Source organism: Zophobas morio, unplaced genomic scaffold (genome assembly GCF_036711695.1).
Source record: "Zophobas morio isolate AGI-343-1 ecotype UQ-CSIRO unplaced genomic scaffold, CSIRO_AGI_Zmor_V1 ptg000021l, whole genome shotgun sequence".
Taxonomy (NCBI): domain Eukaryota; kingdom Metazoa; phylum Arthropoda; class Insecta; order Coleoptera; family Tenebrionidae; genus Zophobas; species Zophobas morio.
Window position 1 is genome coordinate 21,144,295 of NW_026972126.1, and position 16,886 is coordinate 21,161,180.

Below are 16,886 nucleotides of genomic sequence, written 5' to 3' on the forward strand. Positions count from 1 at the left end.
TAAAGCAAAAATTAATATTTTTATTTACATGAAGACACATTTTGGCTTTTAATACAGTGTCAGGATTACATTTAATACTACTTGGAGACTTTTTTGGTGTTCAAGTGTATACATCTTATTTCATTATTTCATTTCCTGACTTCTACAAAAAGCCAGTTTATACTCCCTAGTTTTTTTTTTTTTTTTTGGTTAAATTCATGTTTAAATAATTAATCACTGATTATTTTTAAGATCAATTACCCTTTTAATTTTATATTAATATTAGTGAAACTCTTCAATAAGCCAAAAACTCCGTTTTTTGTAACGAAAAAAATCAACACATGGACACTACAGTTTGTAAGAATATATTTTATAAATGTAAATCAGTCTACTTAGTTTCTTCTGCTTACCAAACTTACCCCAATTAATAAATTAATAATTTCCTGACTCACCCCCATCAACTACTCACCCTCAACTTCTCAATAACATTAACAATCTCACCCCGCATCCCCCCCACGCTATCTCGCAACTCCCCATTCAAATTATCATAGCTCTCCACCGAATTATACCTCGCCAGGTGCTTCGCCAAACACTCGGCGTTGCAAATCAGGTAAATCCCGCAGTCGTACCCATTGTCCTGCTGCAGCGACACCTCCTCCTTAAACTGCCCCCGAACATCAAAATAGGCAAATAACTTCCTAGCAAAGCTCTCAGCTTGCTCGCTGTTAGACCCCCTCGACGAGTCATAATGGTACACAGTCTGATCAGCACTACAAAACAGACTTAAAACGTGTCACCACCGCGCCTCGTCTTACCGTGAATACAGCAATAAGCTCCAGTGGGTGCCCCCGACTGACTGCGGCTTCTCATTGTCGTTCAGCGCGAAAAAAATGAAGTGCTTGTTGGCAGCGTCCAGGGGGTCCAGGAACACCTTCATCTGGCTACCCGGGATGATTTTAATGCACTGGGTGACTTCCGGGGAGACGAAGAGCATCTGGGGGGCGTTCTTGAACGTGTTCTTGAGGTACTCGAAGTAGAAGGAGATGATGTTGTCGTTGAGCCAGTAGGGGCCGTGGAGGAGCTCCACGTCGGATTTTCTTAGCAAGCTTTCATCGTAGCTGAGGACTACGGGGTCTTTGTTCATTTTACATTGATACTGGTAATTTGGAGTTTGAACGAGTGAGGTTATGTGTGGAAGTGGGGCAGGGCTGCCAATGGACGACAGGGATTTTTGCTTTAATATGTCACAGCGTTGAACAAAAGGGCTTTAATGACCGCGTTTTTCTATGCTGATTTTATTCATTTTGATTTTGTAATAAGTAATAAGGGAACAGTCGATTTATACCACCGTGATCTAGAGCAATAGTCACTAATTGCGCAGTGACTTTTGTGTTTTTCAGGTTGGCAGCAATTTTGACAGTTGGAAAAGTGGCGTTTTCGGTTTGTAACGGTTTCAAACAGTTTCGTTTTTTGTGTAAAAATTGTGTTGTTTTTGTGGTTTTTATCACTCTAGAAGTAAAATCAAGACACTTTTTTTATAGTTTTATAGTTTAACTCAGTTCAGTTATTTTTTTTATTTTCTGTAACAATACTGCTCCTCGCCGGTGTTACCTACTTATTTGACAATTTTTTGCAATTATGAACAAATCAGGTGTGAATAGCGAATCTGAGGATTCCTTTCGTGGTAAGTTCGTCGTTTCGTTGTAATTTTTTCTATAATTTTTTTTCAGTCATGAGAACGAAAAAAAATGCCATAATAGACTCGAGCGAAGACGAAGATGAAGCACTTTCTTCCAGTCGTGATGACTCCAAAGAGTCGCTTCCCTCATTTAACACTTTTAATGAAGAATCGGATCTTGAGGATTCTCTTCATGAAGAAGAAATTGCGACAAAAGAATCGCCCCCACAGGAGGAATACGCGACGGACGATGAAGACCCCGATTATAGTTCAAAACAGTTCTCTCAGACGAAAATAACAGACGACGAAAGTAGTGATGATGAAGCAAGAGCGGGTGATATCGTTGAGAGCACTGATGAAGAAATCGAAACAACTACGCAAATAAAAACTAAAATTAACTCGCCACAAAATCGTTCAGACGTTGTAACTAGCAGTGATGACGCTTATAAGACAAACGCAACTCCTAACACAAATAAAAATGAAGAAATAGTTTCGGAAAAGTCTAATATTGATGATTTGAGTTTCCCTGAGGAAACATCAAATTCGCCTAAAAATATAATAAATGCTGTGGCAACTAGTGATAATGAACACGATTATGGTTCCACAGTGGACAGTGAAAGTTCCGTAGACCTAGTGGAAAAGTCTTACAGTATTGTGGAAGTTAGTAGTGATGAAGAGGCGCCCCCTGTTCGGCTTAAACAAACCAACATTAAGTCATTTATGTCAAGCTTTCAAGTTCCCCAGCCACCGCCTCTACAAATTGTAACCAGGGAAGAATATCAAGAACAAAGGAAAAAGGTGGCTGCAGTTGAGATGGACTTGTTTCGAGCTAAAGTAGGTTTATTTTGTCGTTTTCTTATTGTAATCTAGTATAGAAGAAATGTCTCGTTTCCGTCTGTCTGTCTGTCCGTCTGCCGTCCTAAAACGCTAACTAAAATTTGTCTAGTCATCCCCACCAATAATGTGATGACGTCATTTTAAAATTGTGTATAGTAAATGGGTTTTAAATTGTAAGAAATAACATAGTCCTACACATGTAGTTTATGGTTCTGTATTGAGTTTTTATTTCCTTCCCACATTTTGGTGGAGTTATAATGATTTTAAAATCAGTCTTATCTTATCAGGTACTAACCCCGCCCACCCACCCTCTCTTTTCTTAGAGGGAATCTCATTTGCCAAAATCAGTCTTATCTTGCAAGCTACTAGCCCCGCCCACCCGCCCCCTCTTAGAGGGTATAACATTTGCCAAAATCGATCTTATTTTAGCAAACACTAACCCGATTTTTTGATTTTTCGGTATTTGTCATTTTTTCCGTTTTTCGACTTTTCGATTTTAGATTTTCCATTTTTCGGTTTTCAGTTCTTTTATTCTTCAGTTTTTCGAGTTTTCAAGATTTGATTTCCCATTTTACAACATTTCGATTTCTAGATTCAGTTCTCCAATTTTTCTTCGATTTTTCAATTTGTCGATATTTCAGTTTTGGGATTTTATCCGATCTTTCAACTTTCGATTTTTCAGGTTTTTGATTTTTCAATTTTTCGATTGTTAAATTTCTTTCGATTTATCAATTTGTCAATAGTTTAGTTTGGGAATTTCAAAATTTCGATTCTTGGATTTTTTCTATTTTTTATTTTTTTTTTTAATTATTCAAGCTTTTGATTTTTTTTTATTTTTCCACTTTCGATTTCTCAATTTCTCGAATTTAAATTTTTGAATATTTCAGTGTTCGGATTTTTCTATTTTTTGACTTCGATTTTTCAGCTTTTCGGTTTCTCAGTTTTTCAATTCTGCAAATTTTTCTTCGATTCTTCAATTGTCATTAGATTTTTAACGTTTCTAATATTTCAGTTTTGGTATTTTCGATTTTCAATTTTTTTTTAATTTCGTTATTTTCGAATTTTAGATTTCTGGATGTTTTCTATTTTCAATTATTCGTTATTTCAATTTTGTAGTTTTTCAACTTCTTGATTTTTCAGTTTTTCGACTTCAACTTTTCGATTTTCCAATTTTTAGATTTTCCGACTTTCAGGCTTTTCGATTTTTCAATTTTTGATGCTTTAATTTTATGTTTTCAGTTCGTTTTTTCAATTGTACATTTTTTCGACTTTTCGATTTTTAGCTTTCTCGATTTTTCGATTTCACATTTTTCAACATTTCAATTTCTGGATTTTTCAATTTTTCGATTCTTCAGTTTTCCATAGATTTTTCGATTTTACAATTTTTTCGATGTTTCGACTTTCAATTTTTTTTAATTTCGATTTTCAATTTTTTTAGTTTCAATTTTGGAATTTTTCAACTTCTCGATTGTTCCGGTTTTCGACTTCAACTTTCCGATTTTCCAATTTTTCTATTTTTGGACTTTCGAGCTTTTCGATTTTTCAATTTTTTGATATTTAAATTTTAGATTTTTCGATGATTTGATTTTATAAATTTTTTATTTTTCAGTTTGTTTTTTCAATTTTTTGACATTTTAAATTGTAAATTTTTCGACTTTTCGATTTTTAGGTTTCTCGATTTTCAAAGTTTTTGATTTCCCCATTTTTCAAAATTTCACTTTTTGGGTTTTTCAATTTGTCGATATTTTGATTTTTCGATTTTTTAATGTTTTGATTTCCCTATTTTTCAAATTTTCGATTTTTCAGTCTTTCGATATTTTAATTTTTCGAATTTTAAAATTTTTGATTTTTGAGTTTGTTTTTTAAATTTTTCGATTTCCCAATTGTTTGTCGTTTCAATTTTTTTTTCATCGTTCATATTTTTCAATTTTTCGATATAAAATTTTTATTTTTTCAATTGTTGTGTTTTTTTAAATTGTACCTTTGTCGACTTTTCGATTTTCAGGTTTCTCGATTTTTCAACTTTTTTACTTTTCGGTTTTTTGATTCCCCGAGTTTTGAATTTTTTAAATTTCCATCATTCGACTTCTCGATTTTAGAATTTTCGATTATTCGAAATCTCGATTTTCAAATTTTTGATTTTCGGTTTTTAGATTTTAGAATTTTCGGTTTCCGATTTTAGCTTTTTGAATATTTTATTCATCGAATTTTCAATTTGTGTCCTTTTCGATTTCCCGATTTTTCAGTTCTTCGATATTTCAATTCTTTCATTCTTCAGTTTTTCGAGTTTTCAGCTTTTTTACTTTCATTTTTTACATCTCCGATTTGTCGATTTTTCAATTTTTCATTCTTCAGTTTTTCGATTTTTCAATTTTGTTACTTTTCGATTTTTTGATTTCCCGAGTTTTCGATTTTTTAAATTTCAATTTCTCGATTTTCAAATTTCTAATTTTCGGTTTTCCGATGTTCAGTTTTTGAATATTTTATTCATAGAATTTTCAATTTGTTTCCTTTTCGTTTTCCCGATTTTTCATTTTTCAGTTCTTCGAAATTTCAATTTTTCATTCTTGAGTTTTTCGATTTTTCAACTTTTTTACTTTTCGATTTTTGACATTCCAATTTTTTCTCATTTTCAACTCTCGAATTTTTGATCTTCTGGTTTTCAATTTATTCAGTGTCAATTTCTCTATTTTTCCCGTTTTTCGTCTTTTCGATTTTAGAATTTTTGGTTTTTCGGTTTTTCGATTCCCGATTTTAGATTTTCTGTTTTTAGATTTCCGATTTTTAGATTTTCCAGTTTTCGGTTTTCCGATTTTCCGATATTCGAATTTTCAAATGTTTCCTCCCCGATTTGCCGATTTTTCAAATCTTTCATTCTTCAATTTTTCGTTTTTTCAAATTTTTTACTTTTCGATTTTTTGATTTCCCGCGTTTTCGATTTTCGTTATTCGAATTTTCATGTTTCGATTTTTCAAATTTTTAGATTTCGGTTTTTAGATTTTAGAATTTTTGGTTTTCCGATTTTCTCTTTTTGAATATTTTATTCATCGAATTTTCAATTTGTTTCCTTTTCGACTTCTCGATTTTTCATTTTTCAGTTCTTCAATATTTCGATTCTTTCATGCTTCAGTTTTTCGATTTTTCAAATTTTCATTTTTTTTTCATTTTCAACTCTCGAATTTTCGATCTTCTGGTTTTCAATTTTTTCAATGTCAATTTCTCTATTTTTTCCCGTTTTTCGTCTTTTCGATTTTAGAATGTTTGGTTTTTCGGTTTTTTGATTCCCGATTTTAGATTTTCTGCTTTTCGATTTCCGATTTTTAGATTTTCCAGTTTTCGGTTTTCCGATTTTTCGATATTCGAATTTTCAAATGTGTCCTCCCCGATTTGTCGATTTCAATTCTTTCATTCTTCAGTTTTTCGATTTTTCAACTTTTTTACTTTTCCATTGTTTGATTCCACGAGTTTTGAATTTTTTAAACTTCAGCTTCTCGATTTTTCCATCATTCGACTTTTCGCTTTTAGAATTTTCAATTATTCGAAATCTCGATTTTCAAATTTCTAATTTTCAATGTGTTTCCTTTTGATGTCCCGATTTTTCTATTTTCTATTCTTCAGTTCTTAAGACTTTTCAATTTTCAGTTTTTCGATGCTTCAATTTTTTGCTTTTTCAACTTTTTTACTTTTCGATTTCTCGAGTTTTCGATTTTCGTTACTCGAATTTCCGATCTTTGTACATTTCGACTTTTGATTTTTCGATATTACAATGACATTCTTAAATTTTTAGACTTTTCAGTTTTTTTAATTCTCGAATTCTTGAATTTTCAACTTTTCCATACTCCAGTTTTTCGATTTTTAATTTTTTTTTACTTTTCTCTTGCCAAAATCGATCTTATTTTAACAGACACTAACCCGAATTTTTGATTTTTCGATATTTCGATTTTGTCTCATTTTCAACATTCGAAATTTCGAATTTTCGATCATCTGCCTTTCAATTTTTTCAATGTCAATTTCTCTATTTATTTTCATTTTTTCCGTTTTTTGACTTTTCGATTTTAGAATTTTTGGTTTTTCGATTCCTGATTTTTAGATTTTCTACTTTTCGGTTTTCCGATTTTTCAATATTCGAATTTTCAATTTGTTTCCTTTTCGACTTGCCGATTTTTCAACTTTTTTGCTTTTCGATTTTTTGGTTTTCCGAGTTCTCATTCTTTGTGGTTTTCAATTTATTTTACTTTTCGTTTTTTTGATTTCTTGAGTTCTCGATTCATCGAATCGAGATCACTCACTTGCCAAAATCGGTCTTATATTAGCAGATACTAGCCCCGCCCACCCACCCTCTCTTTTCTTAGAGGGTATCTCTTTTTTTTTTGTTTATTTATTAATGAAAAATGACGTTATCACAAAATTTTGTATTGGAAAAATTTTCGCAAAATCAAATGATTTTCGAAAAAGTGGACTGGTACTCAAGGGCGAGGGAAGTTCTGTCAAAATAACTTTCGACCATTTTTTTTTTTTTTTTTTAATAAATATTTATGTTTAGAATGCCATGAGAATTATAAAAATGGAAAATCTGCCTGATAAGGGCAAATCTCTCGTGGCGAAGGAGAGGGCGTTGGACGTAATGTTGCAACAAGAGAGAAATATATTTAAAAATATGATAGTAGAAGAGAAAGAGCCTCTAGGGGTAAAACAAAAGATTGAGGTAGCCTGGGATGAAATTGAGGCTGGTGTGGATGCAGTTGGGCCAAGAACAATGGGAAAGAAAGGTATTTAGTCATTTATTTTTGATAAAGAAAACCGGAAACGGGTTTCTACGCCACTGGTGATATCAGGGCTGGGAATGCCAGGAAATTTCTTATCTGGGAACCACCTGTGTAATCACAGTGTGACAATTTATTGCGATGTGTTTTTGGATTTTGCGATATATAATGTCGTTGTTTTATTCAAAAAGCAATTGTGCAGTTGTAAAAACTGAAACTACAGGTAATTTTAACATTGCTACTAACTCAGTTAATCACTCATCGCTAATTTTGAGGTTAATTTAGACATTTGGTGATATCACAAAAATCCCTAAAACCTAACCTAACAAATAATTTTCATCTCTAACTAGAGCGATATTCTAGTTGTGCAGCGCTTCAACGCCGAAAAGCAGCTGGCCGTGGAAACCCTCGACTCCCTCCACAAATCCCTGGACACTTGCCCCACCGCCAACGACTTCGTCGACGACCCCAAGGGCCTCAAGGTCCCTTTGCTCGATCACCAGAAAAGCGCCCTCGCGTGGTTGCTATGGCGCGAGAAGCAAAAACCCTCCGGGGGGCTCTTGGCCGACGACATGGGTCTGGGCAAAACCCTGACCATGATCTCCCTAGTGCTCAAATCGCGCGAAGTCAACCCCGATGAAGACCGCGAGAAAGAAACCTACAGAGAGAAGTACCCCGGAGGCACCTTGGTCATCTGTCCGGCCAGCTTGATGGGGCAGTGGTCGCTGGAAATCGAGCGGAGGACCAAGAGGGGGCTGCTGGACGTGGAGCTGTTTCACGGGCCGAAGAGGGAGACCAAGTCCAAGCGGTAAGTTTGATATATAAATTTGGTCAAATGTATGGAAGGTGCTCTAGTTTGGCCAAGCACGACGTGGTGGTGACGACGTACGGGCTCATCCTCAACGACAAGAGTCGGGTGGCGTTCGGGGTGAGGTGGCGGAGGGTTATCTTGGACGAGGCGCACCAGATCCGGAACTACAAGTCGCAGACGGCCGAGGCCGTTTTTCAGCTTTCGGCGAGGTCGAGGTGGGCGCTGACGGGGACGCCGGTGCATAACAAGGAGCTGGATATGTACGCCATTTTGAAGTTTTTGAGGTGCGCGCCGTTTGATGATCTGACGGTGAGTGCAAGTTGTCATTGAATTTGGCTTTTACGGGTTATTTTTTTAAACTGATGGCAGTACTGTTCCATAGAAAAGCCTTCTAGTAGGTTATGAAATTTATTTTTAAAATAATAATGTTGGTAATACCAACATCCTTGTCCGGTTTGACAATTGCGGTAAATAACTGTCAAATAATACGATTTCTGCCTGCTCAAGAAGTAATTTATAAAAATAACATACCAAGGAAGTATTGTAATCGAGTCTATCGAGCGACTGGCTATTTTTATGCTTTCTTGACGTTTCATGCCCCGAAAATATGACACTCCCATTTATGTCTGACTTATAGTAAGACAGATAATCTCCGAAACTACCGGACCGATTGTTGTCAAATTTTGTATGTGTGTTAGGAATATCATGTAGATGACAAAACGCTAATCAAAATTTGTCTGCTCATCCCCACCAACACTGGACTGACTTCGTCTCCAAATGTTACAATAGTAAGTGTTATTTAAATTTTATAAAATAACGTACTCCTACATTTGTGGTTTATGAATCGGTGTCGAGTTTTTATTAGTTTAAAAGCATCCAGATTTTTTTTCCTAGACATCGAGATTTCTTGAAAAAAAAAATGTAATTGTAGTCTGTTGTATAACGATTTTTCCATTTCTCACTTTCGATTTCTTTAATTTCAATAATTCGATTTTCAATTTTTCCATATTTTAGTGTTGGGGTTTTTCGATTTTTCAGATTTTTGATTTTTCAGTTATTCGACTTCGATTTTTCGACTTTTCGATTTATTCATTTTTCGGTGTTTCAATTTAAGGATTTCACAATTTTTCAGGTCTTCAATTTTTTTTCGATTTTTCAATTTGTCGATACTTCAGTTTTGGGATTTTCTCCAATTCTTTAACTTTTGATTTCCCAATTTTTCGATGTTTCAGGTTTTTGATTTTTCAATTTTTGGACTTCAATTTCTTAGTTTTTCAATATTTCAGTTCAGGGATTTTTCAATTTTTCGATTGTTAAATGTTCTTTCGATTTTTCAATTTTTCGATATTTCAGATTTGGGATTTTCAAAATTTCGATCCGTGGAGTTTTCTATTTTTTACATTTCTCAATTTTTCGATTTTTTAATTTCCCGATTTTCAATTTCTCGAATTTCAATTTTTGAATATTTCAGTGTTCAGATTTATTAATTTTTTGATTCTTTCATTTTTCAATTCTTCAAATTTTTTATTTTTCAGGTGCTTGATTTTTCACTTTTTTTGACTTCGATTTTTCGGCTTTTCGGTTTCTCAATTTTTCTTCAATTTTCATTTTTTTTTTAATTTTTCGATGTTTCGATTTTCAATTTTCCTATTTCCCACTTTTTCTTCATTTCAATTTTCCGATTTTCCAATTTTTTGACCCTTTGATTTTTAGGTGTCTAGATTTTTCAATTTTTCAAATATTTCAGTTTTGGTATTTTCAATTTTTCGATTTCCCAATGTTTTGTCATTTCAATTTTGGAATTTTTCGACTTCTCGATTTTTTAGTTTTTCGATTTTCGGACTTTCGGGCTCTTCGATTTTTCAATTTTTTCATATTTAAATTTTAGATTTTTAGATGTTTTAATTTTATTAATTTTTAATTTTTCAGTTTGTCTTTTCAATTTTGTTCGACTTTTTAAATTGTAAATTTTTTCGATTTTTAGGTGTCTCGATTTTTCAAGTTTTGATTTCCCATTTTTCAAAATTTCAATTTTTGGATTTTTCATTTTGTCGATTTTTTCGATTTTAGGTTTCTCGATTTTTCGATTTCCCATTTTTCAAGATTTCAATTTCTGGTTTTTTCAATTTTTCGATTCTTCAATGTTCCATAGATTTTTCAATTTTCTAAATTTTTTATTTTTCGATTTTCCAATTTTTCGATGTTTCGATTTTCAATTTTTTATAATTTCAATTTTGGAATTTTTCAACTCCTCGATTTTTCAGTTTTTCGACTTCAACTTTTCGACTTTCCAATTTTTCGATTTTCGGACTTTCGGGCTCTTAGATTTTTCAATTTTTTGATATTTAAATTTTAGATTTTTCGATGTTTTCATTTTATAAATTTTTGATTTTTCAGTTTGTTTTTTCAATTTTTTTTCGATTTTTTAAATTGTAAACTTTTCGACTCAATTTTTTTCGATTTTTTAAATTGTAAACTTTTCGACTTTCGATTTTTTTGGTTTTTCGATTTTTCAAATTTTTGATTCTTTCATTTTTCAATTCTTCAAATTTTTGATTTTGCAAGTTTTTGATTTTTCAATTTTTTGACTTGAATTTTTAGGTTTTTCGGTTTCTCAATTTTTCAATTCTTCAATTTTCATTAGATTTTTAAGTTTTCCAATATTTCAGTATTGGTATTTTCGATTTTCAATCATTCTATTTCCCAATTTTTTGTCATTTCAATTATTCGATTTTCCAATCTTACGACTTTTTGATTTTTAGGTTTCTGGATTTTTCAATTTTTTGACTTGAATTTTTCGGTTTTTCGGTTTCTGGATTTTTCAATTCTTCAATTTTCATTAGATTTTTAAGTTTTCCAATATTTCAGTATTGGTATTTTCGATTTTCCAATTTTCATTTTTTTTTTTTTAATTTTTCGATGTTTCGATTTTCAATCATTCTATTTCCCAATTTTTTGTCATTTCAATTATTCGATTTTCCAATCTTACGACTTTTTGATTTTTAGGTTTCTGGATTTTTCAATTTTTCAAATATTTCAGTTTTGGGATTTTCAACTTTTCGATTTCCCAATGTTTTTTGTTATTTCAATTTTGGAAGTTTTCGACTTCCCGATTTCTCAATTTTTTGATGCTTTGATTTTATTAATTTTTGATTTTTCAGTTTGTTTTTTCGATTGTTCAATTTTCCATAGATTTTTGAATTAATTTTTTATTTTTCGATTTTCCAATTTTTTCGATGTTTCGATTTTCAATTTTTGTAATTTCAATTTTGAAATTTTTCAACTTTTCGATTTGCGAACTTTCGGGCTGTTCGATTTTTCAATTTTTTTATATTTAAATTTTAGATTTTTCGATGTTTTAATTTTATAAATTTTTGATTTTTCAGTTTCTTTTTAATTTTTTTCGACTTTCGGGCTTTCGATTTTTCAATTTTTTGAGTTTTAACGTTCATATTTTTCAATTTTTCGATATTTTCATTTTTAAAATTTTAATTTTTTCAATTTTTGTGATTTTTTGAATTGTACCTTTTTCAACTTTTCAATGTCTAGATTTTTCGATTCTTCAGTTATTCGAAATTTCAATTTCCCGAATTTTAAAATTTTTGATTTTTCAGTTCGTTTTTTAAATATTTTCGATTTTTTGAATTGTACATTTTTCGACTTTTCTATTTTTAAGTTTGTCGTTTTTGATTTCTCATTTTTCAATGTTTCAATTTCTGCATTTTTCAATTTTTCGATTCTTCAATTTTCCATTGATTTTTCAATTCAGTTTTGGGATTTTCAATTATTCGATGTTCCGATTTTTAAATTTTTTGATTTTTCAGTTTGTTATTTCAATTTTTTCGACTTTTTCAATTGTACATTTTTCGACTTTTAGATTTTTAAGTTTCTCGATTTTTCAAGTTCTTGATTTCCCATTTTTTCCGTTTCAATTTGTCAATATTTTAATTTTTCAATTTTTTGTTGTTTCGATTTTTCAATTTTTCCATTCTTCAGTATTTCGATATTTTAATTTTTTAAATTTTTGATTTTTCAGTTTGTTTTTTGAATTGTACATTTTTCGATTTTTAGGTTTCTCCGTTTCTTGATTTTTCCATTTCCCATTTTCAACATTTCAGTTTCCGCATTTTTCAGTTTTGGGATTGGGATTGTCAATTTTTCAATTTTCCAATTTTTTGTTATTTCGATTTTGGAATTCTTCAACTTCTCGATTTTTCGGTTTTTCACCTCTTCGATTTTCCGATTCTCAACTTTCGAGGCTTTTCGATTTATTTTTTGATATTTGAATTTTCAATTTTTCGATATTTTAAATTTTTGATTTTTCAGTTTGTTTTTTAAATTTTTTCGATTTCCAAAATTGTGTGTACATTTTTCGAATTTTTTATTTTTAGGTTTCTCAATTTTTCGATTTTGCGATTCTTCAGTTTTTCGATATTTTAATTTTTAAAATTTTTGATTTTTCAGTTTTTTTTCAATTGTACATGTTTCGACTTTTGGATTTTTAGGTTTCTCGATTCCCCAATTTCCAACATTTCAATTTTCGAATTTTTTTTATTTTTGATTTTTCCAATTTTTTTGATGTTTCGATTTCCAATTTTTCGATTTCCCAATTTTTTGTCGTTTCAATTTTGTAATTTTTAAACCTCTCGATTTTTTAATTTTTCGATTTTTTTTTCAGTTTGTTTTTTCAATGTTTTCGATTTTTTGAATTGTAAATTTTTCGTCTTTTTAAATTAATTTTTTAAATTTTAAATTTTTCTATTTCAATTTTTCAGTTTCTCGAAATTTTAAACTACATTTTTCGACCTCGATTTTTAGGTTTCTCCATTTTTCGATTTCCCATTTTGCAACATTTCAATTTATGGATTTTTCAATTTTTCGATTCTTCAATTTTCCATAGTTTTTTCAATTTTCGAATTTTTCGGTTTTGGGATTTTCAATTTTTCGATTTTTCAATTTTCAAAATTTTTAATTTTTCATCTCCCAATTGTTCGTTATTTCGGTTTTGGAATTTTTCGACTTCTCAATTTTTCAGTTTTTCGACTCTTCAATTTTCCGAAAAGACAATTTTTCGTATTTCCGAGTTTCGGACTTTTCGTTTTTTCAAAATTTTTTGATTGTTTAATCTTTCGATATTTTAATTTTTTTCAGTCAGTTTTTTTGTTTTCGATTTTTTGAATTCTACATTTTTCGTCTTTTTAAATTAATATTTTAAATTTTAGATTTTTCCATTTCAATTTTTCAGTTTTTCGAAATTTTAAACTACATTTTTCGATTTTTCGATCTCCCAATTCATTTCGGTTTTGGAATTTTTTAACTTCTCGATTTTCCAGTTTTTCGATTCTTCCATTTTTCGTATTTCCGAGTTTCGGACTTTTCGTTTTTTCACAATTTTTTGATTTTTTTATTTTTCGATATTTTAAATTTTTTTCAGTTAGTTTTTTTGTTTTCGATTTTTTGAATTCAACATTTTTCGTCTTTTTAAATGAATTTTTTAGATTTTTCCATTTCAATTTTTTGGTCTCTCGATTTTTCGATTTCCCATTTTTCAACATTTCAATTTCTGGATTTTTCAATTTTCAAAATTTTAAATTTTTCGATCTCCCAATTCATTTCGGTTTTAGAATTTTTCAACTTCTCCATTTTTCAGTTTTTCGTATTTTCGAGTTTCGGGCTTTCCGTTTTTTCAAAATTTTTTGATTTTTTAATCTTTCTATATTTTAATTTCTTTTCAGTCAATTATTTTGTTTTCGATTTTTTGAATTCTACATTTTTCGTCTTTTTAAATTAATTTTTTAAATTTTAGATTTTTCCTTTTTCAATTTTTCAGTTTTTCGAAATTTTAAACTATACATTTTTCGACTTTTCGATTTTTTTTGCTCTCTCAATTTTTCAAGTTTTGATTTCCCATTTTTCGATCTCGCAGTTCATTTCGGTTTTGGAATTTTTCAGCTTTTCGATTTTTCGACTTTCGGGCTTTTCAATTTTTCTATATTTTAATTTTTTAAATTTTTGCTTTTTCAATTTTTTAAATTGTACATTTTCCAACATTTCAACTTCTGGATTTTTCAATTTGTTCATATTTTGATTTTTCAATTTTTAACGTTTCGATTACTCTGTTTTTCTACTTTTTCGGTTTTTCAATTTTTAAAAAAAAATATTTTTCGATTTTTAAAGTTTGTTAAGGTTTTTTTTTCGGAAACCAGAAACATATTCAGCTTAAAGAACAATAAATTCCAAGTGTAGAACCATATTATTTTGCACATTTTAAATAATATTTGCTACGAAAAATTTTGAGATGACGTCAGAGTAGTGGGTTCTGTAGTTTCTAAGCTAAATCGTTAAATAATGTTCCCTTAAAATTCTTTTTTTTTATATTTTTCAAAAATCTACATGTTTAACGTTAAAAAGATGGTTGGAGAAATTTTGTTTGGTATCCCACCGTCCACACAATATTCTTAAAGTACGCCTAAAACTGTACAATAATCAGTCCAGTAGTTTTGGAAATTATCTATTTCATAAATTCGCCAACAGACAACACGCGAGAGACAGTCGAAAACAAGAATCCTATTTTTTCATAATTTATATATCATTAAAAAAAAAATCCAAAAACCAGGTGTGGAAACGCTGGATGTCGGACAAGAGCACGGGCGGTAGCATGCGCCTCCACGCCGTCATCTCCTCCCTAATGCTAAGACGAACCAAATCAGAACTAATGGAAAAAGGCATCTTAGAAAACTTACCCGAAAGAAACTGGCAACTAGTACCCGTCAAACTAGACCAAGACGAAATGGACGTCTACCAGAAAATCCTACTCTTCTCGAAAGCCCTCTTCGCACAATTCCTCCACCAACGCGCCGAAAAAAATCAAGACGGCATCAACATACGATACGAGGGAACACCACGTAGGACCTCCGTTTATTAACCTTGCGATTCTCCAAATTCTGTTTGCAGATGACCCAAACGGGGAGTATTTCAAGATGAGGAACAAGTTATTGAAGATGAACAGGGTGAAGGAAGTCAGCCAGCACGAAATTCTAGTGCTTTTGTTGAGGCTGAGGCAGATTTGTTGCCATCCTTGTCTGATAGTACAGGTAAGAGAGAGTGGAGGGGGGTGGGGAGGGGGTTGATGGTGGTGTAGATGTTACAGGGCGACGAGGATTTGGGGGAGGCTGATCAGTATGAAGACACTGAAGAAATGAATTTGTTGGACCAGTTGAATAAATTGAATATTAATGACAATAATGAACACCCGGCTGAGGGGTTGAGTGAGGGGGGAGTGGGGTTGAAGGAGGCGTCTAGGGGGTATTTGAATCCGTCCAATCCGGTGTTTAATCCGGAACGGGCAAGCAGTAAGGTATTAGTTTATTTTGAGTGTGACACTAAATTAAAAACTTATTGTTATTATTATTATTATTATTTAGATCAAGACGTTAATAAAAGTACTAAAAGAAAAAGTCAGCTCTGGCGATAAAGTCGTAGTCGTTTCCCAATGGACGAGTATGTTAGACTTGATAGCCCTCCACATCAGACAAGCTAGGATCGGTTTTGACTCCCTCAACGGCAAAATCCCCTCGAACAAGAGAATGCCGATCGTGGATAACTTCAACGACCCGAACAGTGACACCAGAGTTTTACTTCTTTCTCTGACCGCCGGCGGCGTGGGTTTGAATCTAGTGGGCGGCAACCACCTATTCCTGTTGGATTTGCACTGGAACCCGCAACTGGAAAGCCAAGCGCAGGACAGAATATACAGGATGGGGCAAAAAAAGCAGATTTTTGTGTACAAGTAGGTGTCGGGTTTCTCGGGTCGTGCTGGGTTTTATTGGAGTTTTTTAGATTCATGGCTGAGGACACGATCGAGGAGCGAATTAAGAATTTGCAAGAGAAGAAGATGGAAATTGCCGAGTCGATGTTGACGGGGTCGAAGAGGGTCAGTGATAATAAGCTCAGTTTGCAAGATCTGAAAACATTGTTTGATTTTAAGTGATGTTGGTTAGTTTTTTTAGTGATTGGAAAAAAGATTTTGGTTACGTTAAGTGTGATTTGTTTTTTGTATATTTATTTTATTTTATTGATGAAAAAATATAAGTCGCTGAAAGAGGGTGGTGGTTTTATTGGGTGATTTTGTAGTGATTTGTTTACAACAACTTCGGGAAAACTGGCATACGGAAAATTGTGAAATGAAATCGTGTTAACGCAAGAATAGCAGAAAAGATTTTTTCTAACTTATCCAGAAAAAAAAATCAGGCCATCAAATTTTTTTCAAAATAAAGAGTTCAATACACTTGGGTCCGCAGGATTTTTCAAAAACGAAACATCCGGACATTGCAAGATTTTTCTTAATTCTTTCTCAAACAAAACATCTGATTTTTTCTTAATTAAAAAAGGGGCCTTGGTTTATTTCAAACTTCTTTCATATTTTTCCAAAAACCAAACACCAAAAACTCGGGAATGTTTTCAAATTCTTGCCAAAAAAAACAACATCCGGGAGTCCCAAGGTTTTTTTTAATAAAAAAAACCCAAATCGAAATCTTTCAAAAATAATTCACCAGAGACCTCTAAGATTTTTTATAACTCCTCCAAAAATAAAACACGAAGACCTCCAATCATTTTCAAATTATTTCAAAAACCATTCAAGGGCCATCAAAATGGTTTCAAAATTAAAAAGTTAAATACACTAGGGTCCCCAGATTTTTTTTAAAAACGAAATATGCGGGGCTCGCGAGATTTTTTTTAATTTTTTCTCAAACAAAATATCTGATTTTTTTTATTAAAAAAGGCCATTGGCTTATTTCAAACTCCTTCAAAAATAAAA

At 31.6% G+C, this 16,886-nt stretch overlaps 2 protein-coding genes across 3 annotated transcripts; one reads left to right on the plus strand and one right to left on the minus strand.

Moving 5' to 3' along the window:
* Window positions 1–1,248, minus strand: LOC135132187 (sentrin-specific protease 8). Its single transcript, XM_064060180.1, has 2 exons — window positions 795–1,248; window positions 1–749 (listed from the first exon to the last, which is right to left on the minus strand). Exons 1-2 carry the CDS (start codon window positions 1,121–1,123, stop codon window positions 437–439), a joined length of 642 nt encoding a protein of 213 aa, XP_063916250.1. The 5' UTR covers window positions 1,124–1,248; the 3' UTR covers window positions 1–436.
* Window positions 1,249–1,427: 179 nt separating this feature from the next.
* On the plus strand, window positions 1,428–16,172 carry LOC135132186 (transcription termination factor 2). Of its 2 annotated transcripts, none has more exons than XM_064060177.1 (10): window positions 1,428–1,663; window positions 1,710–2,491; window positions 7,038–7,263; window positions 7,621–8,065; window positions 8,113–8,377; window positions 14,685–14,973; window positions 15,023–15,162; window positions 15,210–15,425; window positions 15,493–15,857; window positions 15,908–16,172. In XM_064060177.1, the coding sequence occupies exons 1-10, from the start codon at window positions 1,618–1,620 to the stop codon at window positions 16,056–16,058; spliced, it is 2,925 nt and encodes a 974-aa protein (XP_063916247.1). In that variant the 5' UTR covers window positions 1,428–1,617; the 3' UTR covers window positions 16,059–16,172. The 2 variants fall into 2 exon arrangements, with proteins under 2 accessions (XP_063916247.1, XP_063916248.1); XM_064060178.1 differs by having other exon boundaries at window positions 1,428–1,660.
* Window positions 16,173–16,886: the final 714 nt, after the last annotated feature.